A 22,846-nucleotide genomic window follows, 5' to 3' on the forward strand; every position below is an offset into this window, starting at 1 on the left:
CCCAGCCTGCCCCGCGTCCCCCGAGTGCCCCACCCTGCCCCGCATCCCCCCCCAGCACCCCACTCTGCCCTGCGTCCCCTCTGAGTGCCCCATCCTGCCCTGCGTCCCCCCTGAGCGCCCCAGCCGGGTGACCAGCCCCACCCCGCTTCCCCCTACCCTGAGCACGCCAGTCAGGCAGCCAGCCCAGCCCCCAGCATCCCCCCCTTGAGTGCCCCAGCCGGGAGGGCGGCCCCACCCCCAGCATCCCCCCACTTGAGTGCCCCAGCCGGGCAGTCAGCCTCACTCTGCGTCCCCCCTTGAGTGCCCCAGCCGGGCAGTCAGCCCCACCCCGAGCACCCCAGCTGGGTGGCCGGTCCTGCCCAGTGTCCTCCCCCAGAGCGTCCTGCCCCATGTCCCCCCACCCCAAGCACCCCAGCTGGGCAGGCGGGTGGCCCTGCCCCCAGTGTCCCCTCCAGAGCACTGCAGCCGGGCAGCCCCACAACACAGCAGAGCCCTGGGCTGGCCTAGGAAACACGCGGCACAGGGGTTTGCCCATCCCAGCGGACCCAGCCTGGGCACACCCTGCTTGCTCGGAAGGAAATCTGAGAATCCCAAGTAGCTCGGGGGCAGAGGGTCGGGCCAGGCAGGAGAGAACTCAAAGCGCCTTCGCTCTCCCAGCCGCTGCGGGGGCTCGTCCATGGCCCCACAAAGGGGGAACCTGAGGCCCAGGCCTCCCCCACCCCCCGTGCCCATGCTTACCTCAGCAGCCTGCCCTGTGGGTCCTTCGTGGTGCCACCCAGGATCAGCTCCTCTTGCCAGTGCATGAATTTCCGGGAGAAGCCGTGGCAGCCCCCCGTCAGCTCGGCAGGGATGTCGGGGTCCTGGGGGGAGCAGGGGGTGGGTGAGTACAGGCACAGGAGCTGGGGGAGCCAGGCTGTGCACCTCCCAGGCCCAAAACGTTGTGAGGGGAGGTGCAAGGGGCCCAGCTGTGCCCTCAGCCTTGCGGGCATCAATCTGGAGCAGAGTCACCTTGGTGGGACACAGCCTGAGACCTCCCAGCTGCCAGGAGCTGGGGCAGGGTCCAGGCTGTTTACAAGACCCGAGACCGCCCGGCTGGCACGGCTCTCCAGCTGCCTCGAGCCATTGGGCACGGCTAAATTAGGAACCGACCTTGGGGATTCTGCACTTTACTCTGCCAGGGGAGCAAAGCCACTGGCTCTGTGGACCCACAGAGCTCAGGGATGTGGGGCCCAGCACTGTCTGCCGGGCAGCAGAGAAATAACTCTGCCAAAGAACTAGCTGCCGGCAGAGGGCCCCACCCTGCGGGGGGGCAGGGGGTGTCTCTTCGCTCTCCGGTTCCTGCGGCCTGGCAGTCTCAGGGGTCACTGGGCGCATTGCAAAGGGGTCAATGCAGCCCTGGCAGCCCCGGAAAGGGCAGGGGGACACGGCGCCGAGACAGGGATGGAGATGGAGCAAGGAGAAGCTTCGAGACTTCCCCAATTCCCTGGCAGGGTTGGAGCCGGGGCCAGGGCCACAGGGACGGCCTGTCTGAAATACAGAGCCGGCTCCTCTGTGGCTGGCCACGGGGGACACCAGGGGGTAGCTGGCCCTGCATTTCACCCTGGCAGTGTCCCCCTCGCAGAGCCTGTGAGCTGAACTGAGAGACACAGGCAGGGAAACACACACACACACAGGCAGGCAGGGACACAGACACACACAGGCAGGGACACATACAGGGAAGAGGCGGGGACACACACACACACACACACACACAGAAAAGGCAGGGGACACACACACAGACAGGCAGGGACACAGACACAGACAGGGAAGAGGCGGGGACACAGACACACACAGGCAGGGAAACACACACACACACACAGAGGCAGGCAGGGACACAGACACACACAGGCAGGGACGGACACACACACACACAGGGAAGAGGCGGGGACACACACACACACAGGCAGAGATGCACACACAGAAAAGGCAGGGGACACACACACAAAGACAGGCAGGGACACAAACACACACACAGACACACATACACACACACAGGGAAGAGGTGGGGACCCCCCTGCCCCTGTGTCTGGTGGCACCCACCTGCTGGCTCGGCCTGTTGGGGGCGCTGGCAGGGCACGCGGGCTCGCGGGGGTTGAGGCAGGGCCGCTCCACGTAGGCCTGTCCCACCTGCGCCTTGTCCAGCAGCTCCCGGAAGCCCTCCAGCGAGGTGAACTGGCCCAGCTCCTCCAGCAGTTGCACGGGGTCCAGGTTCGTCCACTGGATGTCCGGCCGCCCCCTGCCAAAACAAGAGCACACGCCCAGAGAGTCATGCACCCGGCCACTCCCCTGCAGACACCTGCCCCTGGACTGATGGGGGCCCCCTGCACTGGGCACCTGCCCTCTGACCATGCCCAGGCTAGTAATGCAGGAGGGTGCCCTCTCATGGCCCAGGGGCTGGCTGCACACAGGGCTGGTCCCCAGCCACCCAGAAACCTCTGTCCCAAATCCCTGGGTCCCTGCGCCCAGGACTCCCCCGTGGGGCCGGAGCTGTAGCAATGGGGTTTTGCTGCAAGGATTTGCCAACCCCCTCCCCCCTGTCCCTCTACCCCACCCCTCTGCAAGGCAGCTGCCCCCAAAGCCAGCACCAGATGCCAAGTCAAATAGCATGGCTGATCCTGTTACACGCCCCCGGCCCAGCGCTGCTCCGGCCCCTCCTTTGTGCCACCAGTCAGGGCAATTAGCACCCGCGCCCTGATGTCTTGATAGAGGGGAGCAGGCGGCCGGGACGGGGCCAGGCAGAGGGGAAGAGGCAGCACCATGGGGCAGGCGGGGGAAAGTGAGAACAGACTGCAAACTGCCCCCCGGGACTTCCGCCCCTTCCGATCCCCCCTCTTCCTCACACCTTGTCTCCCCCCTGCAATCCCCACCTCTCCTGGGCCTCCCCGTTCCTTGCCCCCCAGCTGCTGATGGTGCAGAGAGGATGTAGCAGGCACAAGGGGACAGTGTCTGGCACCTGCTGCTGACATTTGCTTTACAAGCAGGCAGCGGGGTCCAGTGGGGAAGGAGCTTCTTGGCTCTGCTGCTGACCTGCTGGGCGACCCTAGGCAAGTCCCTCCCCCCGTGCCTCAGTTTCCCCTCCCACCCTGCGCCAACCTCTTTTACGCAGGATGTAGGCTGCTTGGAGCAGGGGCTGCTTGCTGCCATGTGTGTGACCTCCCCCCCAGCCCCGCCCTGCCGAGGGCAGCCCATGCCATCTCCCCCCGCCCCCCCACACGCAGCACACTGGGGCTCCAACCCATGGGCTTGAGCGCTGCCGCACAGCCAGGCCCCAGAGATCCCTGGGAAATCACAAAGGGCGGGGGAAAAGCTGGTCCCCTGTAGTGTGTGTGAGGTGGCAGCTGGCCATGTCCTTGGGGGTGGGGGTGGGTGCTGGGATGGCCTGGCTCTTCAGCCATCGCCTCACTGTCTCCAGATGCAGGGACCCAGCAAAACTCCATCCTCTGAAGCTGCCTGGACCCCCAGTGCACGGTCTGCTCCCTGCAGCCTGCTCCCTGCAGCCCCCACAGACCGGCTGAGAGCCCCGTCCATCTGGACTGGGCCCGGGGTGGAGAGGGACCAGCGGGGACCCACTGGCGCAGGGGCTGCAGGTAGGCAGACCGACAAGGGGTCAGACCCCAGGAATCCGGTGCCCCCTGGTTTGCAGACAGAAAGTGGGGCACGTCTCAGTGGAGGAGGGGGAGCAATGCCTGGGGTGGGAGGGCTGTTATCAACCCCTCCCTCTCCCATCAGCCTGGCCGCTCACCCCATCCTCTGCCCTGGATCAGGCCCTGCCAGCTGCAATCCATGCCGTACACTAACACCACGCCAGCTGAGATCTGCCACTCGCCTGGCCCCCAAGGGATGGGCCAAGGGAGCCTGCAATGTGCCCCCAGCACAGCCGCCTTCTTCCGCCTCCTCCAGCACCGCATGGGGGACTGAAAACCAAACCTTCGACCCGCAGGGCCTGAGAGAGACAAGCCAGGCTAAGGGCACGGCCCAGCGGGACAGGGGCACTCCACAGAGGGGGTGCCAGCCACACGTCAGCGCCCAACGGACTTGGCCAGCCCAGAGGGACTTTGGTGGCCATGGGGCTGAGGCACAAGGCAGATGGCAAGCAAGAGCTCTGCATAGCTTGGGCAAGCGACACACCTCTGGGGGGGTTAGGCGGTAAACGTCTTGGAGCACGTGAGGCGTGTGGAACCTGCAGGGGAGCAGGGAAGGGCGACCCGGGTGTCTCGACAAGCTCATGGGGGAGTGAGGCAGCAAACACACCCCAGAAGGATCCAGCCGGGAGCAACTCCGACTGTGGGGCCGGCTTCCGAGGGCAGGGTGGGAGCCCCCGCACCAGAGACGCTGGCTTGGCCCCAGAGGTTGGCCCGTAGGGAACAACCCTGCACTGGCAGCCGGGGATGAGCATGGTGGGGCCAGACCCTCTTCCTTTTCTATGGCCCTGTGGCTAGAGGTGGGTCCAGCCACCGGACGATCGAGCTAGCACTGGAGATAGGGACTAGCCCTGGCCAATGGGCACCAGCCACCATATGGCCCTGATCTCGGGCTGGCAAAAGCTGGGGTCTCCTGTGCTAAGGACTCTCCTGCTACTTTGGTCACACAGGTCGGTCCAGCCATGCTGGCTGGCGGGAGGAGAGCACCATGGGTCCAACCTCTGCATCTGCTTGCTCCAGCTTCCAGCAGGAAGGGCCCAAGGGATTCGGGCACGTCAGGGAGGACCTGGAGCCAGCCTTTCCTTGGATATGCCAATGCCTCTTCATCTTCCTGGTGCCCATGGGACCAGCCGGGTGCAGCAATGCGGAGCTACCCCTTTAGACACAGTCTGCAGCCCTGGCCCCATCTCCTGCTCCACGAGCTGTGCAGTTGGTTCCCACCTGATGCTGCAGCTCCATCCCCAGGCTTGCTGGGAGAGGGGGGAAGGAGAGCCAGGGGCCTCCGAACCACCTTGGCTAGGCCCGGCGAGGAAGTGGCAGAGATCCCGGTGGGGGAGCTGCTCCCAGTTCCTGAAGACGGCCGCGGACGTCCATCGCAAAATGGCCACAGACCTGCATGAGGTCCGAGCCCGCAAGCACCGAGCGCCCTGTCCGCTCACAGCGTTGGCCCTTCAGGCCCTGAGTAGATACTGCCTGATGGGGCTAAGGGTGTCTCTGGGTCTCTGGCCTGCCCTCCGCTGTATTTCCTTCTGATCCCACGCGAGAGCAGGGATGGCAGGGTCTGCGCCGGCTGGCAGGGGCCTGCGTCGTGTCAGACGAGGTCTCCTTTCTCATAACGAACCGAAGGAAAGAATAATGAGCTCTGGGAGGAGAAGGGAAGAGCGGGAGCGAGACGAGGCGGAGAAGAGCTGGGCGTGGGGCAGAAACTCCCTCCAATAATTCACGGCGGCTGGCTCGGAACTGGGCGAGCGCTTTGAGATTCCCACATACCAAACCGCGCTGCTGCCGCTGCCAGAGAGCTCCTTTCTCTGCTGCTTCTTGCTTCACTGAGCCAAGGCAGCCCCTTTTGTTTTTCCAGCGAGGGCTGCGCTTTGTTCCCCCTCTCAGGGTGCAAGGGGGAAGAGAGGCTGAAGTGGAAGCCGGGGCAGGGGGAAAAGATTGGAGAGTTCAGCCCCTCTGCACTGAGACCCGCTCACGTTCAGGACTGGGAGAGGGATCCCCTTTCCCTCCTGCCCAGGGGCTGGGCGTGGGGCAGAGAGGAAGGAAGGAGTGAGGAGCTGGGCCTGGAACAGGGGTGATCCCACCCCAGCTCTGCCTGCTCCCCACTCCGCTGACAGCTTCAGAGCACGATCACAAGATCCCCTTTTACCAGCCAGGGTGCTGTGGCCTCCCGGCTGACTCTGACCCCCGGCATGGCAGATCACAGCCCCCCAGCCACATTTTCCCCTGCTGCCAGCACCCCGTCCTTTTGCCACCCATCCCAAAGTCAAGGGGGTGCGGGGAGTTCCCCAGGCTTTGGGGGGTTTGTTTTACAATCCTTCCCTCCTTTTATCTACTAGGGTTTGAAAGCCCCCAGGCCCACCTCCCCTCCCGCTCTCTAGAGGCAGCAGGCTGAATACCACCACTATTTCATTTGTTGGGCAACTGGCGGCTTTCAGGGCGGCATTAGCATGAGAATGCGGGCGCTGCCGTTTGGTCTGCAGCCGTGTAAACAGAAAGAATGCCAAGTATTGTTCCCCACCCTCCTCCAGACCCTCCCATGCACCCTCAGAAAAACCTGAGGACCAGCCCGGGAGAGAGGCATCAGGGCCCACGATCTGGCAGTGGAGTCTGGCGGGGCTGTTCCGGCAGCTAATGCACCCAGCTGGGAGCTGGGTTCTCCTCCTAGCTCTGGCACTGAGCCGTCAGGCAACCTTGGCCAACTCTCCCCACCTCAGTTTCCATGTCTGTATAACAGGGACAGTGACGGTGACTGCTGACATTCGGCCCCATCTCTGAGGTGGGTGGCTATCAGTGTCCCCATGTACAGATGGGGAAACTGAGGCACAGGGCAGCACTGCAACTTGCCCAGGGTCACCCAGGGAGTCAGCTGAGGAGCTAGGAACCCAGGAGTCCTGCATTCTACTGCTCACTCACAGGGAGGCTTAATTCAAATCGTGAATAGTGCCTGTAAAATACTTAGGGGTCTCACAGCCTCTGTCCCATTCCTCCAGGGGCAGCGCCAACAGGGCTGGCACACAGGCTGGGCACAGAGGACCATCAACTCAGCTACACAGCACTGTGCCCCAGCGCAGGGCCACAGCCTGCACTGTAACCAGGAGGCCCTTGGCCCGCCGTCACCCGCCAGCCTGACACGTACACAGGGTCACAACCATGCCCTGCCTTGGGGTGAGATCACATCTCAGCTCGGCCCAACAGGCAGTGAGGGTACGACCCCCACTGGGCCTGCTGCCCTCTGATGAGCCATGGGCCAGTCCAGGAGCAGATGGAGATGCCGCACAGCCTCATGGGCAGTAACCCTGCCCACGGGGTCAGGCCTACGGGCCCAGGGACTGTCACCATGGGGTGTCCAGCTACTGGCGGGAACTATGGCTTCCCACAGCCTGGATCTGGGGTGGCCACCGAGAGGGGAGAGGCTGGCTAGGACGTGAGCCCCCTGCACTTGAAGCCCAGTGCCCAGGAACCTCCTCACAAGCTGGGGGGCACTCAGAGGAGAGCCACGGGAAGGGTCGGGAGGCTGGAGGAGGGCTGTAAAGGGAGCAGCATGCACAGTTGGCGGAGTGGCGGTCAGAGCCACGCAAACAGTCTCGAAGAGTCGAGCAGGCACAGACCCCAGCGGGCGGGCAGAGAGAGGAGTCCTACATTGACTAGCCTGGGAATCCTGCCAGCTCCTGCAGGGTGGCCGAAGTGGGGTACCGCACACGCCAGGGCCCCAGGGCGCTGGTGCAGCAGTTAATTGGCAAGCGGTAACTGGGCAGAGCTGCTCACGTGCACTGCCCCACCGATACCCTGCCAGCCCAGCCGGGAGCCCGCAGGCAGACCCCACTGGGAAAGGGGGACCCAGCACCTCCCACAGAGCAGCAGGGGGAGGGTACTCACGGGAGGTAGGCGGAGCCTCCCTGCAGCTTGGCGCCGTCCCAAAAGCAGTCCAGAGGGGTCAGGATCACACAGGGGAAAAGCTTCTCGATCATCTGGGGGGGGGGGGGGGGACACAAGGGGAGGGATCAGAACCACTGCTGGATCCCCTGTTGCACTATTACCGCCTCCTGCACGCTTCTTCCCCTGCCGGCTCTGGTCCCCACCTCTCCAGCCCTGGCTCCCTGCCGCAGGGGTGAGAGCCTTCTCCTCTGCAGCTCCAGCAGCCTCCCTGGGACTGTCCTGCTACGCAGAGCCAGACCCTGCCCCCTCACCTCTCTGCGCTGCATACAGGCAGCGCAGGGCCAGGCCTGGATCTCGCAATGGGGCCAGACAAGCTCTGGATCCAACCCAGCCTTTTCCCATCGCCACCGGCCATGGAGAGCGAGCGCCCCTCGTGCCCCAGGCTCTCTGCCCGTGCGGGCAACACCAGCCCGTGGGGTCAGCCGCCCTGCAGAGTGGGGCCTGGGCAGCAGGACATCAGCAATTTCCCAGGCACTTCAGGGCAATTCCTGCAGTGCCAATCCGGTCCCAGGGCCTCACCCGCTCGATCATGCCATTCTCAATGATCGGGACACCGGATTTGTAGCAGATTTTGTTCAAATCCCAGGATCTGGGAAAATAAGCAGAGAAACGAAAGGAAGGTTAGAATGGCAGAGGGAGCTGTACGGTGCTGGGCACTGGGGGGGAATCAAGAGAGATAGGGTCATTAGGAAGCGTTAGGAGGGGCAGGGTGCCAGGAGGGGCCAGGGCTGGGGCATCAGGAGGCAGAGTGGAATCCAGACCCTGGGACCCCCATGGCCCGTGGCCCTTTTGCGTCACACTCACTTTCCATACAGCGAGACTTGCACCTTGCTGGCTGCCAGTGCCGCCTCGAGGTGCAGCTCCAGCGCCTCCTGGGTGAGGACGTTCTCCCCTTCCCGTTTTGGGGTCTGGATCAGCATTTGGGACGTGTAGACGGATTCTTCCCCCAGCTTCTCTTTCGTGTACCTGAGCTCCTGGCTGACACGGCTGCCAGCTGGGGAGAGAATGAGAGAACTTCAATTAACACGCCGCCCCCAAGGTGGCTGGGGACCCTCCTGGAGGCAGCTCCCCCCAGCAGAACCCCCCTAGAGATGAGACTGGCTGGAGCTCAGCTCTGCCCAGAGCACTTGAACGAGGGGACATCCAACGAAATGAGGAGGCAAGAAATTAGAGAACATGTTTTTACACAATGCAAAATTAACCTGTGGAACTCTCTGCAACAGGATATCCCAGAGCTCAGCGGGGGATCAGATTTTCTGTAGATCCTGAGACCTGCTGGGCCTACAAATTTACCCCAATAGTGAGCTCACCTGTAAAAAGTTCATCAGATGTTACAATAACCTAAAATAACCAACGCTAGTGAGCAAAGGTCCAAAAGGGCAACAGAAAAATGGCCTTAGTCTAATCCAAAAGGCCAAGCTGACCTCACCTGAGAACTGGGCTGAAATGAACAGGTGATGTGCAGCCGGAAGTTAATATGCCAAAGTTGGTACGTTCGATATTAGGCCTAACTGGTGGACAGAATCATGAGCGGCTGAGCTGGCCCTTGGCGGGGCCTTAAAGAAAGAGATTTGGTGGGGAAAGACATAACAAACAGAGGCTCCTGGAGTGAGCCCCACCGTCCTAGCTGCCACCCACACTGCCTCCTGGGGCCCCGCGCCTTTGTCACGCTGATCCTGAGACGTGTCCTGACCACTACAGAGAGAGATGGACTCGGCCGACGTCGCCACTCCATTGGCTCCAGCCGCATCCCAGACACCCGCTGAGGGGACCGTTCTGACCATCTCTGAGACCATTTAAAGCGACAGTCAGACGAGGGGGCTGATGGGAGGGGAATGGGGCCTGCGTTACAATAAAAGCTGTAGTTTATCTTTGGCATTTCAAAGGCTTTAGCTGGTTTCCCTTTAACGGAAGGTTAGAAGGGTTTTCAGGGTGTGTTTGCCGTGGAACAAAGTGGGCTGAGTCTCTGTCTACCAAGCCCCGGGTTTGTGTAACCCTGGGCAATGACTGCATTACGTTATGGGGCACCTCCCGCATACACTAGAATAGAAACAGAAGAGGAAGCAAACCCTGGCCCCCCCCAGCAAGTCCTGCCTGAGCTGCCTCATAAGCACGGTTACGCTGCACGCACCCTGTGAGCAAGGCGCCCCACCAGTAAATACGGACACACGTGTTTGCTTTTGCAGCACCTAGCGCATGACGGCAGTTTAGCCAAACCCACTCGACACCCAAAAAAAACCCTGGACAGATGCTGCCCTGGCTGGGCAGGATGTCTGGGAACTGGCTCGATTCTCAATTCTCAACGTGCTGTCACATTCCTCTCACTCATCGGGTGCCCCAAGCCGAGACCCACCCCCCGTTCCTGCGCTAACACAGATGTGGGGGAGCCGTCGGAGCGAGACGAGAGGGACGGGCTCTTCCTGCCTAGCTGGGACCAGCTGTGGGGTTTCTGTACCACACTGCATGCTCTCTGGGGCAGGGAACGGTCCTCTCTGTGATGGGGCCTGGCGCTGGCTGGCCTCTGCACACTGAAACAAACAAACAAAAATTCCTTCTTCTTTGCTGCTCATTAGATAAGTCAGACTGGCCTAGGAATCTGCCAGCCGCTGGGCCTCGGCTGGGCCTGTCCCTTGGTGCAGGCAAGGGGCACGCTGTGGGTTTGACCCGAATCTCCCTCGCACTCCTTACAAATTTCAATCCACTGAGGCAGCCAGATGCAAAATGCAGAGACTCAGCCAGCCCCAATGGGTGGCTGGGACCCAGGCAAACGAACCTCCTTTGCCAGCTTCAAGCCTAAGGGCGCCTGGGGAAGAATTTCTGAGCTACCAGCCTGCGTTTCAGGCAGCCCTTGCTCCGCAGTGAGGCGGACAGAGGCTGGGATGGCAGCACCGGAACTGCTCAGACATCCTCTTCGTTTTCCATTCGCTGTCCCCTAAGTTCCTTTCAGCTGTGCGGCCGCCCAGCTGCCTATTAAGCCCTGCACAGGGGCTCAGGGCTGCAGCAGGGAGAGATGCCTCTCCCCAGCACCGACCTGCCGTGCCAGGGAGAGGCGCTTATCCCTGCTGCCCCAGCACCGACCTGCCGCGCCGGGGAGAGGCGCTTATCCCTGCTGCCCCAGCACCTACCTGCCACGCTGGGGAGAGGCGCTTATCCCTGCCGGCCCCAGCACTGATCTGCTGCGCCGGGGAGAGGCGCCTAACCCTGATGCCCCAGCACCAACTTGCCGCGCCGGGGAGAGGTGGCTAACCCTGTTGGCCCCAGCACCGACCTGCTGCGCCAGGGAGAGGTGCCTATCCCTGCCGGCCCCAGCACCGACCTGCTGTGCTGGGGAGAGGCGCCTCTCCCCGCCGGCCCCAGTACCGACCTGCTGTGTTTGGGAGAGGCGCCTATCCCTGCCGGCCCCAGCACCGACCTGCCGCGCCGGGGAGAGGCACCTCTCCCTGCCGGCTCCAGCACCAACCTGCCATGCCGGGGAGAGGTGCCTATCCCTGCCGGCCCCAGCACCGACCTGAGAGAGGCGCCTCTCCCCCATCCCGGAACAGCTGTGGCAAGAGAGGGCTGGGGGAATCCTCTCTCCTCACCGCAGCCCCGGGGCATTCTGCACGTCAAATCCCTCATCCCTGGTCCCACTTCAGAGCCCATGCCCCTGCACCCCAACCCTCTCTCCCAGCCCTGAGCCCCCTCCCGCACCCTGAGCCCATCAGCCCCACTCCCACCGCACATCACCTCCATATTGGTGCACATAACATTCATTCCGCACATGGATGTAAAAAACGAGAGGGAACATTGGTCCAGGCCCATGTCACCATCAGCCCTGCAGCTGCAGCCGGGGACGGACACGTTCAGCCCCTACACAGCCCATACTGGCTCCTCCCTAGACGCAGGCTCTCCAGCCGCTCACTGCCTCCTGCCTGCACCCCTGTAGCCATCCCAGAGCGTTCCTTGTGTCACCCCCGTCTGACGCACGCTGGAGAGGTTTTGGTCCTTCCTTTTGGGTTGTCTCTGCTCCTGCCTCACCCAGCAGCGGGGCCTGAGCTTCTCTCCAGGGGACTCATTTCTGCAGATCGTTCCTTTGATCCCCCACACAAGGCGGCTGCAACTTTCTTATCAAGCTCGTCTTTGCCTTCCCCCTTCCACCCTTGCTCTCTGGCACATCTGACCACGACAGACTCATCTCCTGCCCTTTCCCTTGTGAGCACCCAGCCAGTGCACTACGCTGCTGAGCAGCCCATCTCCATACCATTCCCATCTCCCTGTCAGAGGAACAACCCACTTTCCCTCCACTCCCTGCAGCCCCAGGCGTGCCGGCGACACACGCCGCTGTGCGGCCCTGCTCCCCACTAGCCCATCTGCCATACTGACCAGCAGCTTTCACCAGTGCCACACTTAGAACCACCTTGTGAATTCAACCCAGTGGAAACCGGAAAAGCAGATTTATCCGGCTGGGCCCACCGTCCAGCAACTCCTAGATTCAGGCAGCCCCAGCCCCTCCTCTGACGGGCCCCCCGCTCCCCTCCGGTCACCACCCAAAGGCGGCCGATTGCTCCCGCTAACCACCCGTCTCGCCGGCTGCCAGAGACCGGACCCATTTCTACACCCTGCTGCACTTCTAGAACATTCCGGGTCTTTCCTAACAGGCCTCCCCATAGCCTGGGGTCTGGTCGCTTCCATTTTCCCTGGAGAAGCCCTGAGATTTCCATTCCCCAGCTGGAGCCGCAGCTCGACGTCTTGGCTCTAGCTGCCTTTCCCATCTCAGCCGGGGCCAGGCCAATCATTTCAGGAGAAAGGGGAGTTCAACACAATGGCAGGGGGAGAGGGTTGTTTTCTGGAAATAAAATGGGGGTTTGGCAAACCTGACACTTGCCCCTTCCTCTAAAGCAGCTGGCACCAGCACCAGGCGGGGGCAGATCGGCCGCGATACCTGCGTGCTCAGCCAGCCCGACTGGGCACAGCCTCTGCCCAGTTTCCGTATTCCCTCTGCAGACTCCCCCAGTGTGCAGAAGTGGGATTTGAATCCAGTTCTCCAGAGGCTAACCACACAGCCTCTTTCCCCTCCACGCACCCTTTCCATGGCCGCTCATCCCGAGGGCCCAGCTGGACACACACGTGGCCAGCGCAGAGCGCGCCAGCTATAGCACAGAGCGCCAGCGAGCACAGCTTCGCAATTGCTGGCTCCCCGGCCCGAACAGCACTATTCCCAGCGTCTCCCCCTCCAGCGCCAGAGCACCTGGGGGAGGAGGGCGGGATGCTGCCGGTGCGTGTCAACGTGGCGTTAGGGGCGCCACCCGGGTGCAGGAGCCTTAGGCTGCGTTCCCAGCTCTGCCACGGGACATTGGGCAAAACTCTCCCTCTGTCCAGCATCAACTCTCCTCCCCTGTGTGGCGGCAGGCTGTGGGGGTGCTATGATGAAAGGGGAAAGGCACAGGTGCTCTCGCTCTTCCCCCAACCAGCCAGGGCCCTCACGTTCCCGTCCACCTGAGATGGACCATAGCAATGGCAGGCCCGAGAGGGGAGAGGACACCCCTCAGAACGGGCCTGGGACAGGATGGGACTTCCTGCAGAACAGGGCACCCCACGGCACAGGCCCAGGATGGGATAGGGCACCCCACAGAACAGGCCAGGGACACCCCACAGAACAGGCAGGTAATGCCCCATGGAATGGGACTGGGACGGGACGCCATGCAGAATGGAGCACCCCATGGAACAGGAGGGGGACAGGACACCATGCAGAAGGGAGCACCCCACAGAACGGGCAGGGGACAGGACGCCATGCAGAACGGAGCACCCCACAGAACGGGCGGGGGACGGGACGCCATGCAGAATGGGGCATCCCACAGAACGGGCGGGGGACGGGACGCCACGCAGAAGGGAGCACCTCACGGAACAGGAGGGAGACGGGATGCCACGCAGAAGGCAGCACCCCACGGAACGGGCGGGGGACGGGACGCCATGCAGAAGGCAGCACCCCACGGAACGGGCGGGGGACGGGACGCCATGCAGAAGGCAGCACCCCACGGAACGGGCGGGGGACGGGACGCCATGCAGAAGGGAGCACCCCACGGAACGGGCGGGGGACGGGACGCCATGCAGAAGGCAGCACCCCACGGAACGGGCGGGGGACGGGACGCCATGCAGAAGGCAGCACCCCACGGAACGGGCGGGGGACGGGACGCCATGCAGAAGGGAGCACCCCACGGAACGGGCGGGGGACGGGACGCCATGCAGAAGGCAGCACCCCACGGAACGGGCGGGGGACGGGACGCCATGCAGAAGGGAGCACCCCACGGAACGGGCGGGGGACGGGACGCCATGCAGAACGGAGCACCCCACGGAACGGGCGGGGGACGGGACGCCATGCAGAAGGCAGCACCCCACGGAACGGGCGGGGGACGGGACGCCATGCAGAAGGGAGCACCCCACGGAACGGGCGGGGGACGGGACGCCATGCAGAACGGAGCACCCCACGGAACGGGCGGGGGACGGGACGCCATGCAGAAGGGAGCACCCCACGGAACGGGCGGGGGACGGGACGCCATGCAGAAGGCAGCACCCCACGGAACGGGCGGGGGACGGGACGCCATGCAGAACAGAGCACCCCATGGAATGGGCAGGGGGCTAGGATGCCATGCAGAATGGGGCACCCCATGGAACAGGCAAGGGCCACCCCATGGAACACCCAGGACAGGGCACCACATGGAGGGCTGGGCCTACTCAGGTTTCTTTCTCTCATTCTGTTTATTATGGTGGCACCTACAGCCGCCCCTGCAGCCTGGGGCCCCACTGTGCCAGGCACCGCCCCTGCCCCTGCCCAGAAGATCTCACAATCTAACCCGACAGGGCACACTGAGGGGAACCAGCACCCAGGGAGGGGGTGGCTTGCCACAGTCACCCAGCCAGGCAGTGACCCAGCTGGCACCCAGCCCCCAGGCTGGCCGGCTGCTGGCCCCCCGTTTACAGTCAGTCCTTCAGGCCGCGGCCGCTTGGCTCCTGGAAACACGGGATGGATCAGTCCTGCAGCACAGATCCCAGCAGGGAGCAGCTTGGAGCTGAGAGGGAACGCACGCAGCAGGCCCCAGCCTCAGTCCAGCCCCTGCCAAGGGAGCAGGATTGGGACCACGCTCCGTCTCTCCAGCTCACGGCTCAGTGCAGCACTCTGCCAGCTCTGGCTGCCGGCCAGCACACAGGAGGCCAAGCACAGTGAGAGCGAGACCCCAAATAAGCAACAGAATCTTCGCCTTTAATGACTTATTATTTCTTTCATGCTTTTATTTTTCCATCCCACCCTCCCCCCAGGGCTCCGGGAACAGCTGGGGACAGTCGGATGGCAGTTGTGAAGGAGGCCGTGCCAGGGAAGGCGGGGGAGCCATTGTGCCTGTGAAAGGGGACAGGGAGACGCAGGGGGTGCTGCGTGGGTGTCGGAGGAGGCATCCAAACCACTGCCAGCTGTTTGGGAGGTCAGGCAGGAGATGCACTGAGCTGCTCCAGGCTCAGCCCAGCCATCCAGCAGAAACCCAGCATGGAGAGAGGGAAAAAGGGCAGGAGGAGAGAGATGGGGGTTATGAGGATGGACGGACAGCACCCGCTAGAGAGCGTGCAGGCCTGCTGTCTAGCCCCTCGTGTCGCGCACTCCCCAGGGACCCCCCAGCGATCCTGCCCCCCCGAACCCCGGCCATCCAGCTGCTGGGGATTTCCATGGCGCGTTTGTCGTTACCCCCGAGTGCCACTGCAGGAAGAACTGCACATCTGCAAGTGTTGGGGGGGTGGGGGGCGTCCCTTGTAATTAGTGTTAATTTGGAACAGGGCGCTCCGAGCCAAGGAAGAGCTTCAAAGGCGATTGAGGAAGCCTCAAATTCCAACCTCCTAATTAACCAGGGAGTGAGATGAAAAGACAAGGCCGAAGCCCAGGCCTGCCAAGTGCACTTCAAACGAGAGGCTCGCTGGCTGGCACAGGGGGTGCGTGCCCACCCTAGCCCCCCAGATCTGAGCTGAGGGAGAGCCACCATGCCAGCCCTGGCTGGTTGCTGTCACCCCAGGGGTGAGGGGGCTGCGCAGGGGGAGGGGAGCATGCAGTAGGGGGAGGGGGCTCTACCAGCCAGCAAGATAGCAACAATGAGCATGTTAATGAGGAGTGCTATGCAAATTCTCCTTTCCTCCAATTAACAAAAGGAGCACTTGGCTTTCTCATGCACAGGGCCCCTCTGGTTCTAGCCAGTCCCCCCACCCCCCAGCCCTCCAGGGGGTGCAGCCGGGTTCCAATCTCCTCTGAGTCCCGAGGGCTTGGGGTGCCAGAGCCTCCCATTCCCCCTTGTGCTTCAGCATCCAGACATGGAGGGACCCTGCCCCCTGCCCAGGAAACCCGTGGGGCTGAGGATCGGGCACAGGAGCCTCGGGGCAGTGTCTGAGCCTGCCCCCAGACATGCCCCTGCAGAAGCCCAGCTCCCCATGGCGCTGCACTGTAAGCTGGACCTCACCCCACACCAGACCCAGAGCTGGGTTAAAACCAGGGACCACTCATATCACTGGCTAAGCACGGCCTCGCCCGGCCCAGCAGGCAGGGGATGGACCCACTGGGACCAACAGGGCTGTGCCAGTTCTGGTGCCAATCGGCCTCCAAACACAGCTCACGGAGGGGCCCCTATTCCCTCCCAGGCAGTCGCACCCAGCGCAGCGGGAGGCGACCCGGAGCCCTTGCAGCCACAGCTGCTCTGCGTGCGCCAGGCGAGGGTGGAGTGTACCCAGCCGGGGGGCAGGAGCAGACAGGCTGCACCCTGGTCTGGTGCCCAGAGACACATGGGCTGGGGAACGCAGCCAGGAGCGGATGCTTTCAGAGACAGTCAAGCTAAGAGGGCCCTGCCCCCCAGCGTGGCACCAGCTCCCCCAGGCAGCTCTTCCCAGCAGCCGCCTGGGACAGCACCACTGACCCCTCTGGCCAGGGCAGCGTCTGCACAGCAGCCTCCCCTGCCGCCGCTGATCCCCATAATTACAGCATCCTCAGCTCACTGACAGCACCAGGCACCTCCTCCCACTCAGCCAGGCCACCCCACTGAGCGCGCCAGGCCTGGGGAATGATCACCCCTCTGCCCATGGCTCGGTCTGGCTCTACCCCCTCCCGCTCCCCGAGCAAACTCTCTCTGGGCCATTTCCTCTGTCAGCACAACTCGCACGCCAGCAGTGGCTGGAGGGCCCAGCCGAGCTCGGGGGCCCATTGTGCCAGGGGCTGCACCCCCGTCCCTGAGAGAGAGGCCCTGCCCCACCACAGCCTCCAGTGTCAACGCTAAGCCAAGCTCACCCAGCAGGCACAGCCAGGGACATGGGGCAGGCGTGCCGTGGACAACGCTGCCCCCCAGCTCCCCCCTGCAGGTGCCCCGGCCAGCAGCCAGAGCTAGGACCAGGTGCCCACGGATGGGCAGAGAGGTGGGGCTGATGCTGCGCCAGCCCAGTTCACGCTACTCTTTAGGGGCGCTCTCCTTTGGTTGCTATAGCAACAGCATGGCACCCACCTGCCATCATCCAGGCCTGCTCTGAGCTGGGGTGCAGATTGGTACCCCTGGAAGTGCCCCCTGCGGGGCCTGATGTTGAATGGGCCCCAAGGAGCGTCTCCTGCCCCGCCTCGCACAGGGGATGGACCCGGCCCCCTACCGGGGCCCCTGCCCGTCTCTGAAGCAGCACTGCCCTTGGTGCCCTGCTGGCCGAGGCGTCGCCCCCCCTTGGCACGCAGCCCAGCAGTGTGGCCCAGCGGGCGGGTATTTCCTGCGGGTTGGGGCATCACCACAGGGTCCCCCTGCATCTCTCAGTGTTGGGCTCCCAAGTTCCAGGGGACGCATCAGCATGGAGCAAAACGGATGGGTAAGGGGCACCAAGGAGAGGGCTACGGACCACATCCCACCCCTCAGGCCCACTGCGCCATCGCCCCCACCCACCAAGGAGCCAGGGGGCCTCCCTGTAGAGGCTGGGCTGCAACCTGCCCTCCAAGATCTCCCCAGCCCCCCACATCCAAAAGGGACAGGGAGGTCCCCATGGCTGCCGGAGCCCTACACACAGCTCCACTGTCTGCACCTGCCATCCATGGGTTCAGACCCAGGTCGCTGCTGCCTGGGATGGAACGTGAAAGGGGACCTGAGGCCATCCCAGCTTTTGCAGGGTAGCACACCCAGCGCCGCAGCCACTGCAGCAGGAGAGTTTTACGGCCCCCCTGTTCAGGGCGGGGGGGGGGGTCACCGCAACCAGCCAGCGCCCCTACACTCAGCCTCAAGGAGCTGAATTCACACCACAACGCACTGCCCCTCGCTGCCTCCAGCAGAGTGAGCGAGAGGATCCAAACGCTGGCATCCTGCCCACGCTGCTGCCAGCTGCAAAGACTGGCAGACTTAGCCCCAACCTGCCGCTGAGCCACCCAGGATGCCCTGAGCCATGCCCCAAAGCTGGGGAGCAGAATGCGGGCCATGTGGGCACCCAGCAGCCAGCCCACCCTACTGGGTATTCACACCCCAGCTGGGAGAATGCAAGTGGTCGGTTGGAGGACAGGGCTGGAGCCGGGCAGTGTGGAATTGCATACAGAGTCAAGGTGCACCGCTGCGTATGCCATCAGGAACACGGCATAGCCAGATGCAACCTAACCAGGCAGGGAGAGCCGCTCTCGCTAACGAGGCCTGTCACCACCAATACCCCTCAGCTCCTTGCCTGCCCCTTTGTGCTGCCTGCCGCCCTCCCCGGCACACATACCTACAGCCCAGTAGTGCCCCGCCCTGGGGGTCCTGAAGTCACACACACACACCCTGGCTGGCAGCACCCCCTATCACATGCCCTGCAGGAACCAGCACTGGCACAGAGCCGGGAGCTCAGCCTGGGAACCACCAAGCCCTGGGCCTCCCTGCTGAGGCTGCCGACAAGGGGGCACCAAGAACCAAGGACGATGGCGACTTCTGGGACTATGGGGAGCCTGGCTGAGCCCCCCCAACTCATCACATGAGCCACCCAAGAGCCTTGGCTGGGAGGCAGGGCTGGCAAAGGCTGGACCCCAGCACCTGCCCCACTCCCCCAGACGCTCCCGCTCTAATGGCGGCCACATGAACAGAGCTCCCAGGAAACCTGGCCACCCGTCACAAACCCCCTTTGCTCCCAACCGCAGCATCAACCCACCTGGCCAATCCAGGGGCATTGTGAGCTGATGGGCCTGTAAAGCCCAGTCTCCCAGTGGGCTGCCCCCCACTACACCTCCCAGAGGCTCAGAGCATCCAGGAGGGCTTCTATGGCGGGGTGCCCAAACTGCCCCCTAAACAAAAAGCCCCAAATATCGAGACTGTCCCAATAAAATCTGGTCACTCGACTTAGAAATCTATAGGCTGAGTCGCCCAGGAGTGATGACTGCAATTCCATCCCCAGCCCTGGCAGGGCAGCGAGGAGTGGGGGGACAGAGTGTCAGAACACCTGGGTTCTAGTCCCCGTGCCTCACGTTTCCCCACTGGCAGCAATGGGACTAAAGATCCTGCAGGGCAGGTGGGGGAGACTGCGTGCCATACTGTCTGCTAAGTGCTTTGAGATCCTGGGATAAAGGGCAGAAATCCCAGGGTTGTTCCAGGCACAGACAGGGGGAAATGGCTCGCCCAGATGACAGGCCCTGTGTGAAGCCAGCTCTCTCCACACAGCCGGGGGCTGCCAGGCAGACGAAGAAAGCCAGTGCCAGGAACACAGACAGACGGCAGCCTGGGAGCTCTGTATACTGGGGCTTCCCCAGCCCACAGCTGTGGAGCTGGCCCGCTGGGCTGGACACCACTATGAAGCATGGGGGCCACTCTGGCACCTGGGCACCTCCAGCTATGGGGCACACCCCCCAATACCACCCTACAACCTGCCATGGGCTTCGAGCCCTGATCAGTCCTGCTTTGGCCACTCCCTACTGCTCAGGCAGCCGATTGCAGGAGATCTTAGCCTGAGCCCATCACCCTGGTATCTGGGTTCCTGGAATCTCCTCTCCCCTCCCTATGACAAGCCCTGTGGTAGCAGTTACTGGCACCCATTGATTTCATGCCCCCCCCCCCCACGGGGTCGTCAAACAATAGGGTCAGGCCTGTTCCAAAGGGGCTGCCCTGCTTTCGTACCTGTGGGCAGCCGAGCAGCACCAATATGGGGCCATGGCGTGGGTACAGAGTGCTGCAGGGCTCCTGGGCTGGGACAACAGGGGGCACCCAAAGGCCCCCATGTAACACACAACAGTGCTGCACACAGCCCGGGCCCCCTGTGTAACACACAAAGGCCAGGCCCCCTGACATCACACACAGTCACACAGCATCACGCCAAGTGGCACCAGAGCTGGCTCACCTGCTGAATGATTTAGATAATAATGTGGCATGGAGAGGACACTTACAGAGTCTGTGGATGATACCAAGCTGGGAGGGGTTGCAAGTGCTTTGGAGGACAGGATTAAAATTCAAAATGATCTGGATAAACTGGAGAAATGGCCTGAAGTAAATAGGATGAAATTCAAGAAGGACAAATGCAAAGTGCTCCACTGAGGAAGGAACAATCAGCTGCACACATACAAAATGGGAACTGACTGCCTAGGAAGGATACTGCAGAAAGGCATCTGGGGATCAGAGTGGATCACAAGCTAAATAGGAGTCAATAGTGTAACACTGTTACAAAAAAAGCAAACAAGCATCATTCTGGGCTGTATTAGCAGGAGTGTTGTGAGCAAGACACGAGAAGTCATTCTTCCGCTCTATCCGTGCTGATTAGGCCTCAGCTGGAGTACTGTCTCCAGTTTTGGGTGCCACATTTCAGGAGAGATGGGAACAAATTGGAGAAAGTCCAGAGAACAGCAACAAAAATGATTAAAGGTTGAGATAACATGAGTTATGAGGGATGACTGGAAACACTGGGTTTGTTCAATGTGGAGAAGAGAAGACTGGGAGGGGACACGATCACAGTTTTCGAGTACATATAAGGTTGTTACAAGGAGGAGGGAGGTAAATTGTTCTGAGGCTAGGACAAGAGGCAACGGGCTTAAATTGCAGCCAGGGCGGTTTAGGTTGGACATCAGGAAACACTTCCTAACTGTCAGGATGGTTAAACACTGGAATAAATTGCCCAGGGAGGTGGTGAAATCTCCATCACTAGAGATTTGTAAGAGCAGGTTGGACAAGGGATGGTCTAGATGAGGGGCAGTCAACAGGAGGGTCATGGACCAAGTCTAGACTGCCAGACACTTCTGGACAGACCACACAATCATCATTATTATTGTCATTGTTGTACTATTTTCTCTAGAGTCTGGACCTTGACTGTACCTGGTCTAAGAAACGTGGCCCTTGACAATAAATAATTGATTATCGCTGGCCTAGATAATCCTTAGTCTTGCCAAGAATGCAGGGGATGATCTTTCGAGGTCCCTTCCAGTCCTTCTATTCGATAAGAACCGTGACATCACACTGCATCACACATGACATCACACCTTTGCACCAGCTGGGGAATGCTAGCCCCGCCCCTTCCATGGCCCCCTCCCACGGCCACTGCCCCAGGCTAGCGCCCCCAGGCCCGGAGCACCGGGAGGGTGGGTGACACGGTCCAAGCTGGGGCCACCACACAGGGGGAGCCACTCAGTGGGAAGCAGGAGGGGGGCTCTGGGGGCGGAGCATGGGTGGGGACACATCTGGCTGTTTGGAGCAGCACAGCCTCCCCAGCCTAGAATACCTGTCGCCCATGTCTGGCGCCTCACAATGACACACCGTGACATCATGATCCCCCAAGAAAAGGTGGGGGTGCGGGAAGATACACTGGGCTGGGGCTCCAGCAACCGGAGTTCAAATCCCCACTCTGCACTGTTGGGTAAATCCCAGGATGTGTGAGCATGCACACTGTTCCTCAGTTTACCATCCATGCAATGGGGCTAATAATCCTGCCTTTGTCTGTGTAGCCTGGGAGCTCCTTGCTGGCAGGGGCTGTCTCATTGTGTGTCCAGACAGCACCTAACACAACAGGGCCCTGAGCTCAGCTGGGGCCGGCAGGTGCTACCGTAATATACCTGGTAAGGGCTCCACTCAGAAGTGGCCCTCTTGTGTGCATGCCCCCAGTCTCTGGGGTATTTCCCACAGCCATCGGTGCGCAGGAGGCCACGCAGTGCCAAGCACAAGGTTTAACAGCCCGGCCGAGTTAAATACGACAATCTCCTCCTGAGTGCACGCAACCCTGCTCCTGCCGGGGCCTATGGCATGGCACTGCCAACCCCAGGGAGTGCCCAGCATAACAGGCCCCACTCCTGCAGCCAGGAGCAGCCCCACGGCAGCGATGGAGCCGCAGCAGCCAAGCGCTGGCCAAACACAAGAAGGGAGGGCAATCCGGGGCTGGGGCAACCACCTGACTGCACCAGGCCTTTGCTAGCCCACGTGGCTGCTGGGTTCTCCGCTGCTATGAGCCGAGCCAGGCTTGACTTCAGGGCACGTGAAGACGGGTCCTTCGCTGCCTAGGATGTCACCAGGCTCCCTGCTCCTCTCCTGCCGTCCGTCCAGTCCCAGCAGGGGCCAGCCAAGGGCCTGCCCAAGCCCAGTTAGTCCACAGGGCCTTTCCAACAACATGCTCGGCTCAGGCTCCAGAGAGGAGTTCCCCCATTGCACTCCGCTGGGAGCTGGCAGCCCAGCCCTTCCCTGCCCCGGGACAGGTGCCTCGATTCCCTTTGGGGGCACAGCTATGAAAGCATGGGCGGGGGGGCAAACGAGAGACATGGCCTCCCCCGCCCCAGCGCTCACACACACACACGCGCACGCACTGACTCAGCTCGCTAGCCGCGGCCCCGAGGGCTGCAGTGCACGCAGGCCGGGGGCCACCTTCAAAGTGTTGTGGGATGGATTAGCGGGATTAGGGAGCGGGTGAAAGGAGCCGTGCTGCTCCGGAGGAAGTCGCGCTGAGGGCAGACTAAAAGAGCCATTTTCACCTGGCCCGCCCGCGGCCGCCAGCTTCGCCTGTCACAACACGGCCGCGGGGGCCCTACTCTGCTCCGCAGCCCGTGTCCGGGGGGCAGGGAATACAGCCAGCTGGGTGTCCAGGGTGGGCACTGGAGGGGTGGGTGGCTTGCTGTCCCCCTCCAGTGCCTCCCCCTCAGACAGCCCGTCGGGAGTCTCCCTGCACTGCTGGCGGGGGCAGCAGCTGGGCGTCCTCTTGGTAGGCAGAGAAGATCCCGGGCTGGGGGATGAATGCCATGGACTGTGCCCCCTACAGACCCTTCTTTAACAACCCAG

At 62.3% G+C, this 22,846-nt stretch overlaps 1 protein-coding gene across 1 annotated transcript in view; it reads right to left on the reverse strand.

Annotated features, from left to right (window-relative positions):
- PTCH2 (patched 2) overlaps window positions 1-22,846 on the reverse strand; it is a 55,987-nt gene that overhangs the window by 21,869 nt on the left and 11,272 nt on the right. Inside the window, 5 exon segments of the mRNA XM_032804567.2 lie at window positions 739-860; window positions 2,080-2,275; window positions 7,560-7,651; window positions 8,139-8,208; window positions 8,424-8,613. Of these exon segments, the coding sequence (XP_032660458.2) occupies window positions 739-860; window positions 2,080-2,275; window positions 7,560-7,651; window positions 8,139-8,208; window positions 8,424-8,613 (670 nt within the window).

Source organism: Chelonoidis abingdonii, chromosome 7, assembly GCF_003597395.2.
Source record: "Chelonoidis abingdonii isolate Lonesome George chromosome 7, CheloAbing_2.0, whole genome shotgun sequence".
Lineage (NCBI taxonomy): Eukaryota > Metazoa > Chordata > Testudines > Testudinidae > Chelonoidis > Chelonoidis abingdonii.